The sequence below is a fragment of the Strix aluco genome, chromosome 18, assembly GCF_031877795.1.
Source record: "Strix aluco isolate bStrAlu1 chromosome 18, bStrAlu1.hap1, whole genome shotgun sequence".
Lineage (NCBI taxonomy): Eukaryota > Metazoa > Chordata > Aves > Strigiformes > Strigidae > Strix > Strix aluco.
Window position 1 is genome coordinate 11,076,137 of NC_133948.1, and position 22,130 is coordinate 11,098,266.

The following is a 22,130-nucleotide window of genomic DNA, read 5'->3' on the forward strand; positions in this document are numbered from 1 at the left end:
GGTGCTTTTCAAGGTGAATGGCACAGTAAAGCTGGGAAATTTTATGGGACCATACTAGCTGAAATATTGCATCCTCAGCCTAACTGCTTTTGAAAGTTGAGCATCATGGCTTTTGAATGAAATTCCAGGATTATATTCTAGGAAGAAATGGGGTGGGGCAGGGAGCTCTATAGCATTAGGGTTAAATAATACCTTGCGAAAGAAGACTGGGGTTTTAATTTCTTAGCACAAAGAGGTGAGATGAAAATGATAAGTTGAAGTAGACAACTTAAAAGAAAATAAATACCTTTTAGACAACAGAATTGGTGGTTGTTAAGGATCCTGTATTGCACTTGTAAGAGGTTTGCAAAGCGGCTGCAGTTTTATGTGCTGTTACCAAGATGCAAGTAAGAGCTTGATGGTATGAAATGATGCATTCCTTCTTTATCTCTTTTGCAGAGAGGAGTCAGGATAGCACTGCAGCGGTGCTGTCTGACTCCAGTTCCACACAGGATATGTTTAATGAGCCTGCCAGTTCTCAGGACAGCCTGAGGAAGACTTACACAGAGAAGAGGATTTCTACTACCTGTGCTGATACACTGATGCCCAGCAAAGAGACCCTGGGATCTACAGAGGAAAAGAGTATGCCCAATTTAATAGATAATATCAGCTGGTATATTCTCATTTAAATGTTTCTTCTGGCATGCAGAAGCAGTGAAATATGCTGCATTATGACTGAGAATTTTAACTAGGTGTTACTGCTGCTTTTATGTGTGTAGCTTAAAATTGGAACTGTGCTTTGCTTTTGTGGCCATCATCCAAATTTGTACTACCTGTTAAACCTTACAAAGAAAAGAATAATGATAAACTGCTGTCTGTGGTGGCCCTTTGGCTGGCTTGCCTTCTTTTAGGTTATTATTTACTCTTTCTTCAATGTTTCAAGTCTCTAAATAATTTAAGGAGTAGTTATTTGAAGATAAACAAATAATTTTTTCTTTTCCCCAGTTAAAGATGCCCTTTTTGTTCTGGCCCAGTATCAGCTTGATATTCAGTACGTAGAAGAGCACAAGTAGTGGAATTAGATGTTTTATTCCGTTGGATGCTTTATTTCAGTAGAGAAGTGGAATTGCTCTCTACCAAATTTTTCCATGTATTATAGTACTAAGTGTTCTGTATTCCACTGGAAAAATTGTTTCAAAATCCATTAGCTGGAATTTCCCTTTGATGTTTGTACAGTTGCATGTGGCAGTGGACAGAGAGGCTGAACTTCAGCAGGGAAAGACAAACAAGACCAATGTGTAAATTTTGCTCACCTTTCTGGGTTGTGGCTCTTTGTGGGATGTTAAAGTCTTTTTTTTGCCAGTTCATACTATACTTTAGTCTTCTCCAATTTCATAGATCCAGAAACCATGGTATGTGGATAGCCCTGGTTCACTTCACTGATCTCACTAGAAACAACTGCCGACTAGTCATCTTTTTGTTTGCAGACTTGGATTAGCTTGGTTTCTTGTTTTTAAGAATATTTTACTTCAGTCGTGCCTAAGCTAGGGAAGTCTGTGGTGATGTTGGCATCAATATGGTGAAATAGATGCCAGTTCCTAGTTTTGTAAAGTAGTACTTACATAATCGCCAAGTTGGTAATCTCTTTGGTAGTAGACTAAAAACATGGCTCTTTCTCAAGCTTGCAGTGAGTTGTGTTATTGTCATCAGTTGTCTTTCAGAAAAACCGTGTTGACTGCATTCTTACATTACTGACGTTTATTAGAACAAATGTTGTATTTTTCCATAAAGCCATCTGTAGAGTAAAATTGTAATGGATACATAGATTGTGCAAGCAAATTTTGAAAAATTTCTGTTCTGGAAAACATGTTTGACTCAAAGTTCAGCCTTATCTGAGAAAAAGTTAAAGAGCAGCTTCATACTTGAGGATGAAGTATACTATCTCTAGCTTGCTAGGAGATAAGATCTAATGTAAGAAACTCTTTATCTTGGCAAAGGCAAAGACACAGTAAACTTCCATGACTAAAAATCAAAGTTAAAAAAATTCATCTGCATGTGGCATGCATGTTTTCAGCAATAATAACTAGCTAACAGGAAACATGGAAGCTGCCATTGTCACAGATGTTTTCTGAAGTAAGATTTGGTATCCTTCTAGAAAAGATGGGTCAATTGAACTATGAGTTGCCAAGTTAATTGCAAAAATATTTGGATGGAACTGTAGATCCTATATTATGCAGAAGGCCAGGTTAGATACTGCTAATCATTCTGTCCAAGCCTAAATTGTGTTCTGGGATTGCGTTCTTCTAGGTAGATTGTTAAGAATAATATGTCTTGGCAGGACAGCTTTAGTTTTCTGTTCCTTCTTCCTTTCTTTGCAATAGAATTTTACTGAATTTACACTTTCATTTTGTTGTTGTCCTCCCTCCCCTATCTTCCAACAGTATATAAAATCCTGCATTGTGTAAGGTGTGCTGAATTCTTAGTATTGCTCAGGGAAAATCCCAAATGAGAGACAATGAAGAGATCAGTGTGTGGGTCTGTTAATGAGCTGAAGATTACTTATTAAGCATCAGGAATAGTCATAATTTTTTTAGGAACCGCTCAATAATTCAGTCAGTGCTTTAATGGAGAACACAATTACCATTTGTTGTATTTAATTTTTGTCATTTTGTGTATTTTGTTTGCCATTTTGTAATTTTCATTGTCACTTTTGTCTTCTCTTAATGTTCCAGTTGCAGGAAAGTCAGAAGAGCTGCTGGAGAGCTCAGAATCTTACCATCCTGCTGAGCCTACTGGCCAAAAAATTCTGGTGGATCCTCAGTCTGCTTCTGGCAATCCTATCAAAGCCACAATCCCCCCACCCTCACAGTGGGACTGCAAAAAGAAAGCTGAACCTTGTGGAGATGCATCTGAATTTCCTCATGGTCTTCCAGCAGACCTTGAGGAACAGCGGAAGTTCCTGACAGAGCAGTGTATTGCCTCCTTCTGTCTGTGTCTCAGCCGCTTTCCCCAGCACTACAAGAGCCTCTACAGATTGGCCTATTTGTACACATACAGCAAAACACACAAGGTGAGCAGACCACTGGTACAATAACTGACTAGCTGTGTTTATTGGGTGAATAAAAAAACTGTATTGTCATTTGTACTAATTCAAAAGTCTCAGTGTTAAAATACAGCAGATAAGTTTTCTTAATGCAGTTTGGATTGGAACTATATTTTGGGAAGTCTTTGGCTCCTACATTGTCTGATTCACGTGTGTGAGGCCAGTTGGGTAGAAAATTTTTTATTACCGAGCTAAGAAGTTTTTTGTCATTCAGCAGAGAATTACCTTTTAGATATGTCACATAAATTAAGATGTTCTCGAAAAAATGACACCAATTATTTTACTGTGGACAATTATTTTTCAGTGGACTGAAAAGTGACTTGGAAGCAGAAATTCATCAGTGTTGGTATAAACACATCATGTGACAGATTTTCTGGGTATCTTGTGTCTTTGTAGAATTAAAGTTTTCCTACTGTCAGAGCATAGAGGTCATCTTGAGTAAGGCAAAATTTTTTGCTGTTTAGAAATCACTGAGTGAAAGTCAGTCTTTCAAATCCTACTGCTCATGAGCCAGTGATTTTGGGTTAAACAGGAATAACAATGTCTTGGTGACTGTAATAGTGTCAGTTCCTATTTGAGGTGAGGGCAAAATAACTTTCTTCTTTGCATGACCCTTGCATATTCTTCATAATAAAATTAATTTCAAAAGCCTTCTGCTATGAATTATCATTGGTTTGGTTTTAAAATTATTCTTTATTTTACTTGTGCATGCTTCTGTTATTATAATCATTTGTCTTTCTGAAGTATCGGTTAGTAAAATGTATATGAGTAGTAGGAAATTATCAGAGTTATTTCACTAATCAAGGTTTGAACTCACAGAGTTTGTATTTGGAAGTCTTGTGTTACGTCATATGCTGCACTGCACGGCTTCCTGAATTCCCTTCCCCACCAGTACTGAAGCTTATGTGAATAATAGGGAAGGGAACGTAGTGGAAACAAATCATACCCCTTGCCTCACAGTAGAAAACAGCAACAGTGTTGCTGCAGATTGAACAGTGGCATCTCTTACCAATCTACTGAAAGGTGATGAATATTCCATTTGGCTGTGTACAGTGATTATCCAGAAAAATATTACCCTTTTTTTAAAGATAGCTTGTTTTGAAAACATTCTTGTGCTGTTTGTGTGTGACAGTTGTTAATTTTTCTATGGAGCTAATCATTAATAGGAGATGTAGATTCCTGCAATCTGTCATTACTGTTGCTGACAAATGATTTTGTATCAACATTCAACAAAAAAGGCTGCCTGTTTTCAATTTATTGGTTCAAATCGCATGTCCTTGCCTGAGGAACTACTTGCAAAATATTTTCTTCTATTTTTTTTCCTGCTGAAGCCTTCTCTTTTGCTTTTTGTATCTCTCTCCCTACATAAATATCAGCTTAGTGATCTGTAATGTTTTTCTCTATGAAATATATTGTTGTCTAAATCCATCTCCTCTTGGAACTCAGAGAAATTGAATCCTGCCTGTTTGAGCCTAGTAGTTACCTGGTTGGCTTCAACTAGCATTGTTGGGTTTTACTGTCCTTTTTTATTACTTCTCTGTGTAACAAACAACTGTTTAACACTGCAAAAAAAAAATCTTCCTACTGATATATGTATACTACATACTTTCATGAGGTTGTAATTTTCTTTGACTCATTCAGGTTCTTTTACAGAGCAATGTCAAATGTCTTGTGTTTTAATATGTCTTTATTGGGAGTTATACTCCTGAACAAACTTAAAACACAGAATGCATCTATGCATTTTCAGCAGTAACTGGAGTAAGAAGTATGCTTAGATATACTGATGATAAACCTGATTTTAAAAATGAGATAAATTACACCAGGTTGAGTTGCTGTGAGGGCAGAGTGGTTTACTGGTAAATTTTAGAAAGCTGAAATTAATTTTTAAATGCATGTAACCATCTTGGAAAATTCAGCATTTATGTACCAGTGCCAGGAATTTGTATGAAGAATTTAGACTGATGGCCAAAATTCGTGGTTGGCTGGGAAAGGAGAGGATTGGCAGGTCTCCATAGTGCATAGAAAAACAAGTTTTCCATATGCAATCTGTTTTCTCCCATTTTACAGTATTACTGGTTTTGCTGTTGTGAGATTAGTAAAAATAGTTGTTGAGTGCTTTTTTTAACATCCTTTTCAAAATCTTTCAACATTTTGTTTGGCTACATGTTCTGGGTTTTTTTCTCCTGCAAAATCCTGCTCACTATTTGGAGGCTATTTCTCTTTGTTTTATTTTGTTATCAGAGCAAATTTGTACATAGCTGTTTTTTTCTTGGAATAAATGTGCAGGAAAGTGAGGATGAATTTTCAGAAGTTACTTCATTGCCAGTTTGGGCAGTAGTTTTAGTTTCCCATTCTCCCTGTCTTTGTCTTGAAGTAAAGACTCCATCATTTGTGATTTTTACCTCAAAAATGAGTGTTGGCACAGTTTGGAAGGAGAAGGTAGGATTTGACAAGATGTTGTTTGTCAATATAACTAAAAAGTTTTGTGAGAAGTATTTGCCTTATGGCCCTTACGGATCAGTATGTAGAACTGGTCTGATGCTTTGCAACCAGCAGATTGTCAGGAAATAAAAATATTTACTTACATGTTTTTTACCTCAAAATAAAAAATACTCTGCAGATCCTCCAAGAATCTGCTCACAGATATTGTTTGTATGACTTAGGTTTTTTAAGTTTGTATCTTCTATTATGTCCATTATTAACAGAGCCCTTAATGGAGAAATTAATGTCAGGTATAACATAATGTCAGTAGCATGGCAGTTTAGTCAAGCTAGGCATAACACATGCATGTAAAAATTACAAGATTATATATATGTAGGTTTAATATATACTTAGAGGCAGACATAATCTGTAATAATAGATGTAAGCATTTCAAGTGGTAACAGTTCATTCGAAAGGCTACCCTTCAAGGTCAATGGTCTTTTTATATGATGCAGTAGCACTAGGGTGTTTTTGAGACAAAGCCTTCTAACAGACTATAAAAGACCATAGAGGGAAGGATTAAGGTATAGTAGGATGTTTTGTACACCTCTCAGCAACTTCAAGTTGGGTAAAGATGGCTTCTGACACCATTGAGTTAAGGGATATCCATCTCAGGTGACTCAGATTTCCACTTGGTTGACCATAAGAGATTTTCTTTTTCCATTTTAACAATGCTGGTAAACTTTTTTGCAAATTGTTGTACCCTGTCAGTCATCTTGTCTTTGAATCTTGGGGTGATGAAGATGTGGGTGGCAACAGCTGAACTGGAAAGAGTACTTCATAATTGCCCTGAGTCAGACAGCTAAATCCAGCATTTCAGACTGGCAAGCAGTGTGCCAAGGAGAATAAATCCTTTTTGCTATGTCCTGGATCCCTTCATCCACCACTAATAACTTCATCAGCTAAAAACTAAGCAGAGCAGACTCTGGGAAATGTAATGAGTTGAGACCTGCTCAGGCGTATTTACTGGGGATAACTGATCATGCTGATTTAAGGAGGAGGGTAGTGGAAAATCTGTAACTACATCTTTTATTCCTATTAGTTTTGATTGTGTGAAGTTACCGTGTAATTGCCCCATTTGTCTGAATGATCTTTTTTCCTCCTAGCTAGGTTACTGTCATCATCTTGTTCAATAAAAGCCTATGAATTATATGTACCAAATACATGCCTATGGATGGTCAGTGTAATGTGCACAGCAGATCACCAGAGCATGATGCTACACTTAATGATCTCTTAACATTTTCATCGTAAAACAGATTCAGGAATACATCCATAGCTAAAATTTGTTTAGACTGGGATTTTATATTTAAGCTTTATGGTGGTAGCTTTCTTAAGGTTTTTGTTTTCCTTTAATTTTTATGTGATAGTTTTAACTGTAAGATTCAGATTGTCACACATTAGGCAATTTTTTTACTTTTGTTTTCACACTTGGAATTTATTTATGTTTCTGTTGACTATGATTGGCATAAAATAAAGTATTTATGTGCCTGGATCTTGGACGTTATGATAGGCTTATTTTTGCTGGATTCTGATTTTATTCAAAACAGGATGACTTTCACAGAAGACAAGATTTTTGTAGGTTCTTTTCTGTGTTGTGATTTCTTCTGCATGTATTTCAAAGTGGTTTGCATGCTTAGGTTAATAGGATTACAGAAATAGGTATTACAAAAGAAGTACTGTAGGAAAAAGTATACAATTAAGTTTACATACTTTGCTTTCTTCAATCATAATTAAATTTGACACTCACTGATAATAATTAAATTTACTGGTTCCTCTGGTAGCCAGGAAGTACCTTGTGATATTTATGAGTGAACATGTATTTGTTCCATATCAAAAGAAACCTATCCAAATCCCCTCAACTGTTGTACACTGTAGTCAGGAAGGTCCTGTGTAAGTACCTATATCGGCTCTCTGAATGAAGGATTTTTGACATCCGTAAATATCTGGTTAGTATTTTCAGTGTTCAGCTCCCTTGCACATGAATCTGTAATCAGCATTTTGCTAGAGGGGATGCTCCAGTTCTGGTAAGACATTGGAGATTTCTGCATGATTACCGTTACTAGGACAAAAGCATTTATGATTGAGCAGGGCTTTTAGTGTTTCACCAGAGTTTTGTAAAGAAAATAATCTGGAAGGCAGGATAAGAACTTTGCTAATACCATACCCCCCCCACCCCCCAAAAAAAAGGATATTACAACTGGAATATACTTCTTGGACGGACATGATTTAATCAAATTCATGATTCACAAAGGGGTATTTCTAGCCCACGAACACAAATCAGAGTTCAACATTCTCATTTGTCTCTAGGAACCAAACATCATCTTGTTTCTTTTATCTGCTCTGTAGTGAAGCTGTCTCCAAAAACACCAGTCTAATGAGACTCAAATGCTACTTTCTAATACTGAAATAAATAATGAAGCAGAGCAAAACTTCCATCAGTGAAACCTTACAATTAATAGTTGTCCCATCTGTTAGTAATGTTTTGCCTGGAGCCAACAGCTGTCCCTAGTTCTCAACTACACAAGAGATGTTCATGCATTGAACTCTTGGAGGGATAGTGCTTTTATGAATTTTTGATTGTTGTCTATCATTTAGTCTCCTACTGATACTTTGTTAACTCACTGAGTGCTATTAACTAAATTTGACGACAGGCATGGAATTTTCTAGAAAGTTTAAGTGCAGTTACATGGAGGGCAATGGCTGGGTAGAGGTAAAAGGCCTGAATTCACCACCCCACTAAAAGAAGGCTGCAGTTTAAGCCTAAAGGTTGCCTTGTCTGTTAGGCCTGGGTGTGGGCAGGTGTGCCTTGCAGGTGGTTAGCCCTAGGGAAGAGCTGAGGGGTGGCTTCCAGGGTGTGTGTGTGTGGAAACTGGAGGGATTGAGGGACAGGGGAGGCAGTGAGGGGCCTGGTGTGTGGAGGAAGGCTGCAGGATACCCAGGACAGTGAGTTCCACTGTTTGCTGAGAAACTTTATATTTTCATATAGAACTTATTTTATATTGAGCATTAAAATTCAGCTTTTAACAGAAAAATTACGGTGTTTTAAATATGCTTATAGTTCAGGTTTCTGTACGTGATAAAGGGTGGATCTCAATGAAATGAAGACAGGTTAAAAAAACCAAGAAAGCAAAACTTGATTATATTTGAGGCTGGATTCAGCAGCTGTAGGGGACTGACTAGTCTGCTGGGGCTGATCAGTCTGGATGCTTGCTCTGAGAAACAAGCTGGCTTGTCTCTCCTGAGGGATGTCTTCTCCAAATCACATGCCTCTACAAATACTGTCAGAACAGCAACTATGTGGAAAATGAGAAATGATAATGCAGGTTAGTAAATAAAAGCAAGTGAGCGCTTTGCACTTCTACCTGTGGTGGTGTTTCTGTCCTCTGCCTGTAACTCACCAGGCCTGTTTCATCCACAGAACTTGCAGTGGGCCCGCGACGTGCTGCTGGGCAGTGGGGTCCCCTGGCAGCAGCTGAAGCACATGCCTGCACAGGGCCTCTTCTGTGAGAGGAACAAGACGAATTTCTTCAATGTAAGTTTATATAGCTGATAAACACACCCGTACTTTCTCAGCCATCGTTTTAACACCTGTTTCTCATTTGAAAGGCTTGCGAAGGGACACTACTGTGAAATTCGGCAAAGCGCATTAAATAAACCATGAGCAGCTAAAGGAAAGGCAGAATTGTATTATGTAGTTTACTGCAATTTTCCTCTTTTGAAGGGAACCACATTAGAAGGATTATTTCTGATGAGCTTGAAAACATGGGGAGAGAAGCACCAACATTTCTGTTACGCATCATTTACCGTATGCTTGATGGTTGAGCTCTCTATAAAAATTCTAATTCTGTTCATCTTAATTATCCTCTTGTTTACTGTTTCTCAACTAGACTTGTGCTTCTCATGACAAAAAAAAAAAAAGTGCTAGTTTCTCTAAGAATTCTCCAGAGTTGGAAGGAGCTTTCCTGTATTCAGCTTTTGTAGCGTGGCTCAGCAGAAAGAGTTCTTCCAAGTCCCACAGTGTAGTAGCAGCAGCGTCATAAAGACTGTCCCTGTGTCTGTGACACCTTCTAGTCCACAGGGGTGTCTGTGCCTCTCGGTGACATGGGACACAGAATACTTCTGAAACTTAGATGAGCATTTATCTATCAAATGCCCTGCTGTGATTGCGACTTAACACATTGCTGTTGTCTTCAGTATCTCTGGCTTTTCTGTGGTACATTCTAGGGTTTTGTGCCTTCTGCTCTCCTGTGATAGGATTCTGTAGCTGTTTTGTGGCTCGCAATGTGTTGTGAGAGCCTGGAGATGTTGTTTGTCTTTCTGGACTATGTATCTATTACATGACTGCCTGTGATCGTGGTGACAGAATTTATGTCTCTGCCTTCCCATCCAGTACTTCTGTTTTAATATTTTAATTGTGAAATTTATTTCCATTTTACATCCGTTACCATCTATCTTAATTTTTGCTGTATGTCATGTTAATTAACACTTCTGTGCAAACTTCTGTTGAGTATAAGGTAAGTGCTCTTCTCTGATTATAATCCCTCAAATGGGTTGAACAACTAAAGAATACTGACAGTGGTTCAAAATTGTATCATGGATCAGTTTGCAAAAAGAGCTTCTATGTCATTCCATCTTTCTCGATAGGTTTTGATTAACAAATACTGTCAGCCTGATAGGATATAGACCAAACAGTTGTGTCCTGATTGATGACTGCATGGCTTTGTTCTGGTTATTTCCCTGCAACATCTGCCTGCTTTCCTACAAGAATCCTGCAGCGTGATTAACTCTTCGAGCTGGTGAATACTTTGGCTCAGATCCAGATAATGCAAGCATTCTTGTAGGAGTTAATGAAATTACTCAACGTGCTTCAAGTCAAACGTTAACTTTGCATGATCAAGGCTGACTTGTTCATCATTGCAGTGTTAAGTGTCAAGAGTATCCTATGTTTTCATGTATGAGGAAGATGAGCAGCAGGGAACCGAGCAATGTGTATAAAGGAGTGTTTCTACTTGAAAATGTGAATTATCACATTAAGAGAGATCAGTAGTTGACCTAAATCATGTCTAGTTTTTGAGTGCTAATGCTAGATAATTTAATTTAAAGATAGATTCCACTGTATTCCTAAGTGGATGTTTCCAGCATTATTTCAAACCACAATCATTCCTTATTCTGCATATTGATCTTTTTATACTTTGAAGGATGACAAGTGCTGGTATAGATACTAGAGAGCTCTAGTATAGATACTAGACAGCTGTATAATAATTCTACTTTGTAAATCAACAAAAACTTCCCATAATTTTAGTATTGTTAATTTTCTTTAATAAGAAATTAATAACAAATAACCTTTAATAAAAGGTATATGCTAGCCCAGTGCAATATATCAACAATACTGTTAGAAAAGAGAGGTGATGTGTGAAAATTACATTCTCTGTTTGAATGTGGGTCTGCCAACAGACAAAGACAGTGTTAGTCTGGAGTCCCCTATGTAGACCGCTGCTTCCAGGCTTGAGAAATTTCAGTTTGGGGACTCAACTCCTGTGTGTCTCAGATATGGTGATAGTGTAACTAGCACATGGAGTGCCTCAGACAGCAAAACAACTTGTTGAAGCCTTTGTGAATCAGTGCTAACATCCTGACTTATTCCTGCACACATGTAAGTTAGTCTTCCTGTTAACAGGTACAGTGTACGTTATGAGTTTAGCATGGTAAAATATTTTGGTGGTCTCATTTTCTACCCAACTATATTTTCAAAATCCTTTTCAAGTAACACTCTGTGTAGAACATGTGGCAGTAGTCCAGTACAGATGACACAGACATAGCACAGTGAGAAAATCCAGATCCGAGAGAGAAAGGGCTACAAGTGCCCATGAAAAAAAAGCTGTTAGTGTCATCTGACATTCCAGAATTGGACAAACCTAAATCTGTGAACAACTTGGGAAAAAATCTCTCAACACTGTGATGACCTTGTCTGGGTTAAACCTCAAGTAGTTTGTTCTCGTGCGAAGCTCCTAGCCAGGCAGTGGGTAAGCAAATGTACTGCACCATCTGGGTCAGTGCTCAGAACACAGACTTGTGTGTCATCCATCGCATACAGATGGTGTTACAGCCCACTGTCCCAGCTAGTGTCTTCACATACAGAGTTGGGTGATAAAACAGAAATTAGAAAGCTCTACAAAAGTAAGTAGTTGCATCTAATCTTAGAAATTAAATGGCCAACCTTAAGATTTTCTAAGCTTATTAATGTTCTCCAGGGTTCTTTTCAACAGAAACACTTTGCCTACAGTGTTTATTTGTTTCCATGAAATGCATTTGGTTTTAGTTTTGAGAACTCTGGCCTTCGTGATACAAAAGAGTTAAATGAATGGCTAAGTGGCTTTCTGTAGACACTTTAATATAGAAATACCTTTTTCTTCTGGAGCAAGTAGCACTAGTGTTCTTAATCTCTTGTACGGAAGATTCAGGGTTGTTGAAATTATAGCTGACTCAATTTTACAAGTACAAACAACAGTGTGCAAGAGAGAAAGCTAGCAGCTCAAAGACAAGTAGGGACTGTGCCAGCCTGCTCCTCCCAGACATTTTATAAATAATGCATACTCCTAGTAGAATTATTTATGAAATGTTTATGACAGCACTGTATGAAAAGAAATAAACCTGGGTAAAGCTGTCTCCTGTTAAATTTTACTGCAGAACTGCTGGTCTGAATCTGTGTGTCACGGTCTTTTGTCTAATTTGTTAGCTGTCATTCAGATGCAACTGCAGTCTGTTTGAATTCATTTTTTACTGTCTTCAGAATGAGCAAAAAAGGCATGTTCACTTAGCCCTCATTTCTTCTCATTTCACATATTAGAATAATGTCAGGATGCACAGAACTTCCCTTTTTCAGTTCTAAGAAAAAAATGCTTACTGCATTATTGTACCTACTTGTTTCCCAAAAAGAAAAGAATGGCCCTGATTTTCTAGGACCAGAGGTTTTTGCACATTCACAGCCCTGCTAGTGATGGCAGTCATTGTATGAATGATTATTGCAGTTAGACTTAGAGGACTTTAAGCTGTGTTCCCATAAATGAATACCAAGTCTTTTTTGTTTGGCCAGCTACACATTTCTCAATAACCTACATGGACAGGTACTCTCTGGCTCTTCTCCTTTATGTGTGTGTGTGTGTGTGTAAATATATAGATTTTTTTTTTTAAAGAGGTCTCCAGGATGGTTTCTATAGTAACTAAATTAGAAATTAATTCACCAGGAGAAAAAAAAAATCCCAAACACTGCTTTATATAGTCAGACACTTTTTTTATATATTCAGATTTCATGCCACTATTAATAAAACAAAGTTAAACTTTGTGCACAGATGATGGGTATTCATCAGTCTGTGGGTGGGTGGTGATTGTGGAAGAAGCATTTTGATGGTTGAGCTCAGTGTACCAGTAACTTCTCCATATGGTTTAATATACAGTATTTGTAGTTTCCTGGCACATCATCTGTGGTGGTAATAATCTGTTGTAATAAAGATCTTGATGTCCATCTTTGGTAACGGTTCCCACATATGAAAGCTGTGCATGCACACAATATGCTATAGTGCAGACGTCCATGTGCATGAAGTCTTGCTGCAAACTGTTAAGGATAATTGTTCTATTTTTAATTCCAAAAGAAATGCAGTATGTTTATTCTCTGCTGTATCCCTGAAGCTCTTCCTTCTGTGGTCTGAGTAAGCAGGGTCAAATTAAGGTAGCAGCATTCACTGGGAGCCAGAAGCTGAAAGATAGCAGTGATTTCACTTTAATTTGCCATTGGTCATACCAGGTGTGACTGGGCACTGGCAGGAGACCTCTGCTGTGCAGAACTACAGGTTCTGGACACTGAGCAGTTGGAGAATAAAATCTAAAGTTTGGTGCTGCAAGTTTCTAGACATAGTTCTTATTATAGCATGGTGATAACCAGTGGGTGCTTTCTCTGTTTCTCTCCCTATGTAGCAGGTTCTTTCTCTAGTTGTGTTTCAGGTTGAGAGTTATGTCTCTTTGTCTTACCAGAGGAAAGTTGATTCTGAAAAGGAGAGCAAGGGCAAGGGCAGACTCTGTTTTGGGATTCTGTACCACCAGAGCCATACAGATGAATTTGAGATGTAGGAAAGAAGGCTGTTATGAAGTCCCTAATATAGGGGACTATCTAAGGGGAAAAAAAGGCATCATGCCTCAGCTTTCCTGGAGGCTGGGAAGTTATATCAAGGAAGTTACATTATATGCCTCAATTGGGTTTATACCTTCCCTTAGACATACAGTACTGGTTGCTGTCAGAAATATGGCACTGAGTGTGTACATGGGATTTTCTTTTGATCTGATACTGCATTCTTTTGTTTCTCTCCCAGTTTCTGAAGTGTAACCTCAGTATTAATGATTCCCATGACTTGAATTAAAATGCAACATTTGTTACAGAATTTAATGTCCCTTTTAGAGATAACTGCCTGTATATCATCTAAGGGAAGAGGGAAGTCCATTAGGGTGGTCTGAACCTATTCTAGCCATTTGTTCTGCCTAGTCTGAGGTTGCTACTAAGGTTGACCTGATGAACCCCCAAATACCACACAGGGCCAAGGTCAGCTCTTCAAGCCTGATTATGGCAACTTGACTGAAGCCTCAGGTTCACTGTTTTCTACCATGTACTGTAAAAGCCTGAAACTGGAGGCAACAGCAGATTAAAATCACTTTCCTAGAACTTTTACTGCTCTGCTTTCCTTCCTGTCCTTGGCTGGTGATAGATCTGAGTTACTCTCCTCCTGCTCATAGTTGGTGTGTGCCTTTTCAGTTGGCAAGTGTACTTCCAGCTCCTAGACATCTGCTATGTGGAACACGAGTCTTCTGAGAAAAATAGTGCCATTTGAATCAGATTGGGGGAAAAGGGAAAGAACTTGAAGAAACTTACTGTGCATCCATGTGAGTTGAGATTGTGTCTCAGTGTGGTGAGAGTTTGAATTTAATCATGTATAGGGGCTCTAAGAGAATTAATGGTTATATTTTAGCTCGATCATGATTGGTCGCAACATTTTGAAAAAATTTTGGTCTTTTTAGTGTTTCTAACACTTCATCTGAAAAGGAGTATGAGAGGTTGCCAACTCAAGTTTAAAAAAAAAAAATCACAAATGACACCCCAGAAATCACAAGGGTTTAGGTGTTCAATTTTGCCCTTCTTGCTTCTGAGTGGTTTGGATGCCATTTTTATGCAACCACAAGGGAACAGAAAGCATAAAGGAATCATTAAAAAAAAACCTTTTTGATTCCAGCAACTAGATAATACCTGAAACGAGTTATTAGACTTAGTACCATTTAATAGGTGGTATACAAAAGAAGTGTCTAGAAAAGGTGACCTCTGCCATTAACACTGACCTTCTGTGTAGTTGCATAAAACAAAATAATAATGATACCACAGTGCCAACACATGTTAATAGTCTAATATGTTTATGCTCCTTTTTTTCTTTTTTATGCATGGGGGCATCTGATAGAGGATTGTTAAATCCCTGCTTACTTTAAAAGTTAGAATTGTCTTTAATCTTTTCAGGAGATGGCCATATTGTAGCCATGAAATATCTGTGTTTTCACTGTGCAGGAAATAGGCCCTGAAAGAGCAAGCTTTCTGCTTCATGAAGGTGGTGTTTAGTAAATGCAGATTCTTACTGCCAGCCTTCTACTGGCTGTGAAGTATTCAGATGTTAGGTAAAAGACATCTCCCTGGTACATATTTTCTTCTTGTGCTAGGAAGAGCAAGCTACTTTATGAGATGATTTGACAATTTACAAACTAGGACTGTCAGCAGTGCACAGGTGTGCTGTTAGGAGGCACTATGCTGCAGGGAATCTTTGGTGCAGAGGTGCTTGTGTGAGTTGAAGCTGAGTGGGTCATCCACTACCTCTCCTTAAGAAGAGATAATGGAGACCTTGCTGTACTGCGTTGGAGATATGTTTGAGCTAAAATGCTGCCTGCCTGGCCTGCTTCCTCAGTAATTTTAACAAGTATTTCATTGCTTTTCCTACATTCCTGAATAATGTCATTATAAAGCTATTGTTCATCTGTGTGAGGAAACCATTTCTGGTGTGGTGAAGAGATACTTGTGTGGAAAGCTGCCGAGGAATAAATAAAAAACCCTCCAGGAGTCCCTTCTGAGCCAAATGATTGTGTAATTCTATGCCTTGGTTTGTAAATACAGTCAGCTGTATAAATGGCAGTTATTTTATTGTTACAGTGTAAGCTTAAGTTTGGAAGATTGAAGAGTGAAACCAAATCAGTTTCTTCCCATCCTCTGTTCCTTGTTTTTCTTCCTTTTTGGTCTTCATTAATTTTCTCCATTTCCCTTCACTGTATCTTCTGTAGAGCAACATCATGTCACAGGTGTGGTGCTCCCAGCACCCATCACCGAATGTCCATGGAGCCACAGGATAGAGGAACTGAAAAAATCATTGTGTCACCTGCCTACAGATTCAGGAAGACATATTTGCATTGATTAAATGTAACTCATATAGACAAGGTTATTTTTGCATCAAGTCTAGAAATTTTTTTTTAATGAACGCTTACATTTTGGATAAGTTGGTTCGTTAAAATGCACAACGAGGCAATAGCCTTGCCCTTCTCTTAAACTGTGACTGACAGTAAATTTTATAAAAGTGAATGTATGGAAGAGAATTATGTTTTCTCGGACTCCATTAAATTTACTGATATTGATGTCTGTGTTTGAAACAGGCAGACGTTTTCCATGTGGAAAAAGGTAGTTTTTTCGGGAATCTGCTTTCCATGTTTTTTCTTGTCTAGCATGGTAAATGGCTTCCGCTGGGAGAAGGGGAAGTGGGAGATTGTGATACTAGTTGCCCCTACAATAAGAGCTAAAATTTCATTATTTCTTTTCTGACTTTACCCTTGATAGTTGTTCTTTTGCCAGTAGCAAGCCGTTTTCCTTCTCTGCTCCCTTTTTCTTTCACTTGTAAAGTTAATGTAATGCTGTTTTAATTGGAAGAACGCTTTTAGTAGGTACAAAGGAGTTTGTTCTCTCATTCTGTCTCGCTCTCATGTGTGCTCAGTGTTATGCAATCTTAATACCAACTCTGAAAATGAAGGTAAGCAAGGAGTTAAATGTGCAAGTGAAACTTTCTTAGTGATTGGATTAAGACCAGAAACCCAGTAAGCAATGAAGTCTTAAAGTTGCCTATAAAAAGCTAGATAACTTTTTCAACCTCTGCCCAACATGTTATTTACAGTTCTTCACTCCATCCTCTTGGAAAAACAGAACTCATCAGTGAAAAATGTCCGTCGTTCACAGAGTTTCTGTCTCAATATATACACACTGTTCTTTCTGGCTAACTTTGCAGGCTTCCAAGACCCAGCTAGTAAAGATGCCAATAAATCTAAATCCCTGGAGATAGAAGCATGGGGTTTTGAACTGTCGTTAGTGCCAGTGGATATTAAACAGCTATTTTTTTCCATTCTGTTTCCCTAGGAAAAGTTTCTTCTTTTGTTGAGTAGATTAATTGCTAGACAAAGTTAAGCTAGAGAACAAATAACCCTGAAATAAATGAAGATACGGCTTTGTAGAAGAGAGATTGTTATGGAAGTTGTAGTGTGTTACTGGACATAAACCAGTCAGTTTTAAAGCTGGATCTTAAAAGTTTAACAGCAACTATTTATCCACTCTAAACAGTATTTGAAAGGTGCAAGCTTGCTGGAATACTGTGTGATGAGTGTCCTTTTACAAATGTGTAATGAATACATCCATAATTTGATTTTTCCATCTGCCAGCAGTGTATCAGATATGAATGGGAGAGCTACCTTTAGACACTTAATGGGATTAGTTTTAAACTTAGGTTAGGTTCTTTCCTTTTAAAAAAATCTAAATAGGATCTTTTAAAACTAAATAGATTTTTAAACACAGTAGGAGAGCAGAGTTTTAAAGGTGATGACCCATCAAAGGTCATTAAAATACATGTTTTTATATTATATGTCTGCTATCCGGTTATCAGACTAGTTTTTGAAGCTTCTTACTATGAGTTAGTTATCGTAGTTTCATCATAGAAATAAATGGCAAGAATGGTTACGTCAATTACTGCTGCATAAACAAAACAAAGCAAACAAAACAAGAAAAGAGTAAATTTGGAACCTTAGAAGAAAATCTAATAAAATTGAGTCTTTTTAATTAACTGTCATTAGCATTTTCCTTTCCCCTATAAATTCCTATAGCCTCTGATTGAAAGATTTCACATAGCTTCTTCTAATATCCATGTGTAGAGTTCACAAAAGTGTTGGAACAGGCAAGTAGTGTGTATGTGTATGAAGTCATACCTCGTTGTCTTTAAGTACCCTCTCCTTTTGTTCTAAAACTGATAGCATTACTCTGAGGAACATAAATTTAATGGATGTATAGCCAGAATCAAGACATACTCTTTCTTCAGTTTTCTTCAATGCTTATTTCTCAGGTGAAACTATGTGTGATATAACCAAGATGAAATATGTTTTTTCTTGATGAGCTGTTTCTAACAGTTGTATGTTACGAGGATTCTGTGACATTAATCGAGGCAGTTTCCTCTTCTATATGTTTAATTTTGTAGGTATTTCCAGGACTGCTTTTGAGGTAGCTATCAGCCTGTATCTGATCTTGTTCAGTACAGCACTCATCTGTTCCATATTCCAGGTATGACAGATTTTTTCATTCCTGTATCTTTCTGTGTAAAAATACCAATCTCACTCTGAAAGTTAAAGGAGCCAAATCACAATGAGTGAATACAAAACCAGCTACCATCAGACAAACAGCTCATACTACCTTTCTGAAACCTTGTGCCAATTTCATTCTGCATCTGTGATGGTTTTAATTTACCTAGTATTATGGTGATTTATTATAACTTTCATCCCTATAGAAAGAAGAAAATTAGTAGTGAAATTAACTTTATTTTATTAAAGCAGCATATTTCTTGAGTAATATTCCTGGAATTACAGTTCTTAGCAGAAGGATCTAAGTATTTTTCGTGTATATACTTTGCCTTTGTGTAAAAATGAAAACAGAAGACTGTGGGACGAGAGCAGCATGATACAAGTCTGTGTGTACATCTGTGCAAGTGGATAGCATTTATAGATAAATATTTTTAATTTAATGGCTACAGCAGGATATAATTGGCCAAATTAAAAAGGTTAAGATGGAAAAGATAAGATGGCAGATGATGATAGGTAAGAATATATTTTGTTGTGCAGTAGCTAGTGTATGATGAACAGTTCGCTAGCTGACTGCAGTATCACTGTGCAGAGCTTAGATGAAGATATTGAAGCAGGAGTTCTCTGAGTAATAGTACTCCATCTTTGGCAAAATTCCTGAAGTTAGAGGATTAAAAATGTTGAATATTGTATAGTGTTATTGTTCCAGACTGTTTGGCTCCTGTGAAGGAGGTAGGATTTCCTGGCGTAGTATGAACACTTTTGGAGTTTCCGTGATAGTTGCTATGTGAAACAGCAAGGGTTGACCACTGAAACAAGGTGACTTTCTCAGTCTCCTGAAAGGAATTTAAACAAAGTATGATTGAGTGGGTGAGCGAAAGTAATGAAGTCCATAGTGGTCAGTATTTTAGCTTGCTCCTCTGAATGTTCAAATGTATTACTGTGATCCGACAAGGGAAGTTCCTATAAGAGCTTGAGTGACAAGTGGCTTATTTCCAGGTGCTTTATGACCTTTGTTCATTTCAGTTGCCTATACTTCATCTTCACCAGTTTGCTTACTCACCTGCTGTCAACAAACAGTTTCACAAATTTGGCTTTTATGAAGTTGTTTGTTTTTTCTATAGGTTAGAGGAAGCAAAATCAGAAAAAAGCACAGACTTTTCACTTGAAGCACTTCCTAACAGTTGCTCAGAATGAATTATGAATTTTGATGGCTACTTGGTTTGCTGACACAGAATAAAAATCAGAATTGAAAACTCCTACCAGGTCATTTTCTATTTAAATCTTTATCTCTTAGCTGTTCCCTGTGTGTATATTCAAAGTGTATCAGCACTTATACTATGATCTCCTGCTTAGTAGACTGGAACTAGCGTGAGTCATTAATATAATGGTGTTGTCTTAAGTATTCAGATGTTTGAGATAATTTAATGAGCTTAGTGTAACAGCTAAAATGATTTCTGTTTACACATATCTAGTTTGTTCCTCCTGATAGACTGCACTAAGTGTTTAAGAGTATGTGCTGGGTTTGATGCTTGTTTTTTCTTAATTAATGGTATAACTATCAATTACAATATGTCAGGGTCACTGAGCTCCAGTTATTCCAGTGATACTGACTCTGAAGTGACTATAAAGTATTTCCAGTGGGAAAAATTTGGACAAACCTGAAGATAGGCCAGGCTTTTATGTCTGCGTAGCTCATTCATGGAGAAGTGTGTAGCCATCCCAAACTTCATGATACTTTAATGCTGTCTTCTATCATGACTGATCTGCTTAATATAGCATACATATTTTATGTTTATAATCCGTGTGTGTATCACAGCTAGTGGCAGATTCAGTATGAAAAAACTTTAATAGAATCATAAATCAGATTTTAAAAAGAAGTAGGGATTACAGGCCAGTATAGTTGTATAATGAAGGTGGGACTTTTGACGTGAAGGCAGTGCAGTGATTTCAAAAGCATTTTCTTTGTAGTGTAAGAGAAAATACTCATAATAGGAATGTAAGTGTTGAAATAAAATGCACATTCCAATTACTTTGTAAGCTGAAATACTGACAATGGGATAAACTTAATCTTTAAAAATTATATTTGGTGATACATAAAAGTGTTGTTTTCATGCCTGTAATGAAGTAGTTGTTCCAGCAGGCTTAAAAGAAAAACATCTGGCTTTGTTTGTTTGCCCTTAGTCTGACAGCTCTCTACTAAAGGTCTTACTGAAAATTACTTCCCAACAGGTTTTATGTCAGGATATTTTAATTGTCATTTTCTTTCTAATAAACAAGAAAGCAAAAGCGTTTTTCTGAATTAATTATACTAAGATGAATGTTGGTTTTGGGACCAAAAACACCCACTTTAAATCTTTTAGTTTTTCAAGTAAAACATGCAACTACATATACAGACTAATTTTTTGAAAGTTAAGCTAATTCAAAACAAAGACTGAGATTTTGGAAGCTTAAGCTTTTACCAAATGTTTTTTAAAAAAACTTTTTTTAAAATATTTAAGTTGCAACAGCAAATAAGCAATATTCCATATAGCTTGTAAATAAAACACTAAGGTATAAACGTATTAGAAACTGATGAAAGTTGAAATTAACAACAGCTAGTCTTGTTTTTGGATTCAGAGTTGATGAGAATGAAAAACTACTAAACAATTAGTGTTTAATTGGCACACTTATTTCTTGTTAGTTCTTCCTTTGCATAGATCTTGAAGTAAACATACTGCATCTTCTCCGTATCTTCTATAACAAGATGTTCTTGCTGCTTTGCAAGAACAGCAAAGCAAGAAAAAATATTTGTGTATAATTTTTTCACTTTAAGTAAATGAGAATTCACCAGTTAGTGTCATACATGGGAGGAGTTACTCTTCAGACTTTGCCCCCCATAGTTCTTGTGGTCATTGTTGTATGAAGTTTGTTTTTTCATCTTAACCTTGCAGTAGTTATGCCCCAAAACAATAGTATAGAAAGAAACAAGAATTTTTTTGCCATTTCATAACTTGTCTTCAGTTCTTGCAGCACAATGGATCCATATATGTATCCCAGAAAGGAAATACAGTTTTCTCCATCAGTGGGGGGAACGCATAGGAAAATGCATCCTGAATGCTTTGCCATCAGTAAAACTGATTCTGCTGGCAGTGAATTCTTGTCTTGCAGGGATTGAACACAAGCAATAGTAAAAGGACTTTCTGAGTTTTACTCTGTGTGCGTGCATGTGTGCACATTTATGTGTATTTTAGGAAAAAGGAACAGTTACAATGTTGAAGAACAAAGACTTTTTAAGGCAGGGTAAAAATGAAAGAACTATTATTTTAAAATATATTAGGCAATAAAACTAATCTTAATTAGGTAAGAAATGTTATCTTTAATAGTGGTTAACTGGCTAGAGGACTTAGTCCTACTCCTGTGACTGACTGAATTCCAAAACTAAGATATTGGTGAGAAGATAGTAAGTAGCACAATGAAATACTAATGCACTTTTCTTCGAGTGTATTCTTAGTTTATTCAAATGCCTTGTAGAAGTATGAAAGCTAAAAAATACGAAATAATACGTCTGAGTCCAGTCGCAGCTATTTCCAATCACAAAGAAAAGAGTGGAGATGAGCTTCAAGATGCATTCGTTGTACTTCACTGATGAGTGAGTGGGTTTGAACTGGAGAAAGTCTAATGGCTCTTGATCAGGAAATGTGCCTGGGTTCTCAGCATTGCTTGTTACAGAATTTCAAGTGAAGAAATTTACAAAAACCAGTTTTGACTGCTTTGGAGATCATCAGTATCTGGGTGAGAAATTTTGGAAAGTCAGTTCCCATGCTGAAATTCAGAAATACCAACCACCATGTCATAAAAGTTATGATTTCAGCTTGTGCCACCTGGCACCCAGGCACTTAGGAAGCAA

The 22,130-nt window shown here is 37.2% G+C and overlaps 1 protein-coding gene across 4 annotated transcripts in view; it reads left to right on the plus strand.

Annotated features, from left to right (window-relative positions):
- The window catches only part of CABIN1 (calcineurin binding protein 1), a 119,943-nt gene that overhangs the window by 45,423 nt on the left and 52,390 nt on the right, over positions 1-22,130 (plus strand). For all 4 annotated transcript variants that reach the window (XM_074843730.1, XM_074843732.1, XM_074843731.1 and 1 more), the window contains exons 28-30: positions 439-621; positions 2,712-3,049; positions 8,982-9,095. In XM_074843730.1, coding sequence (XP_074699831.1) covers positions 439-621; positions 2,712-3,049; positions 8,982-9,095 — 635 coding nt within the window. The remainder of the gene's footprint in view (positions 1-438; positions 622-2,711; positions 3,050-8,981; positions 9,096-22,130) is intronic.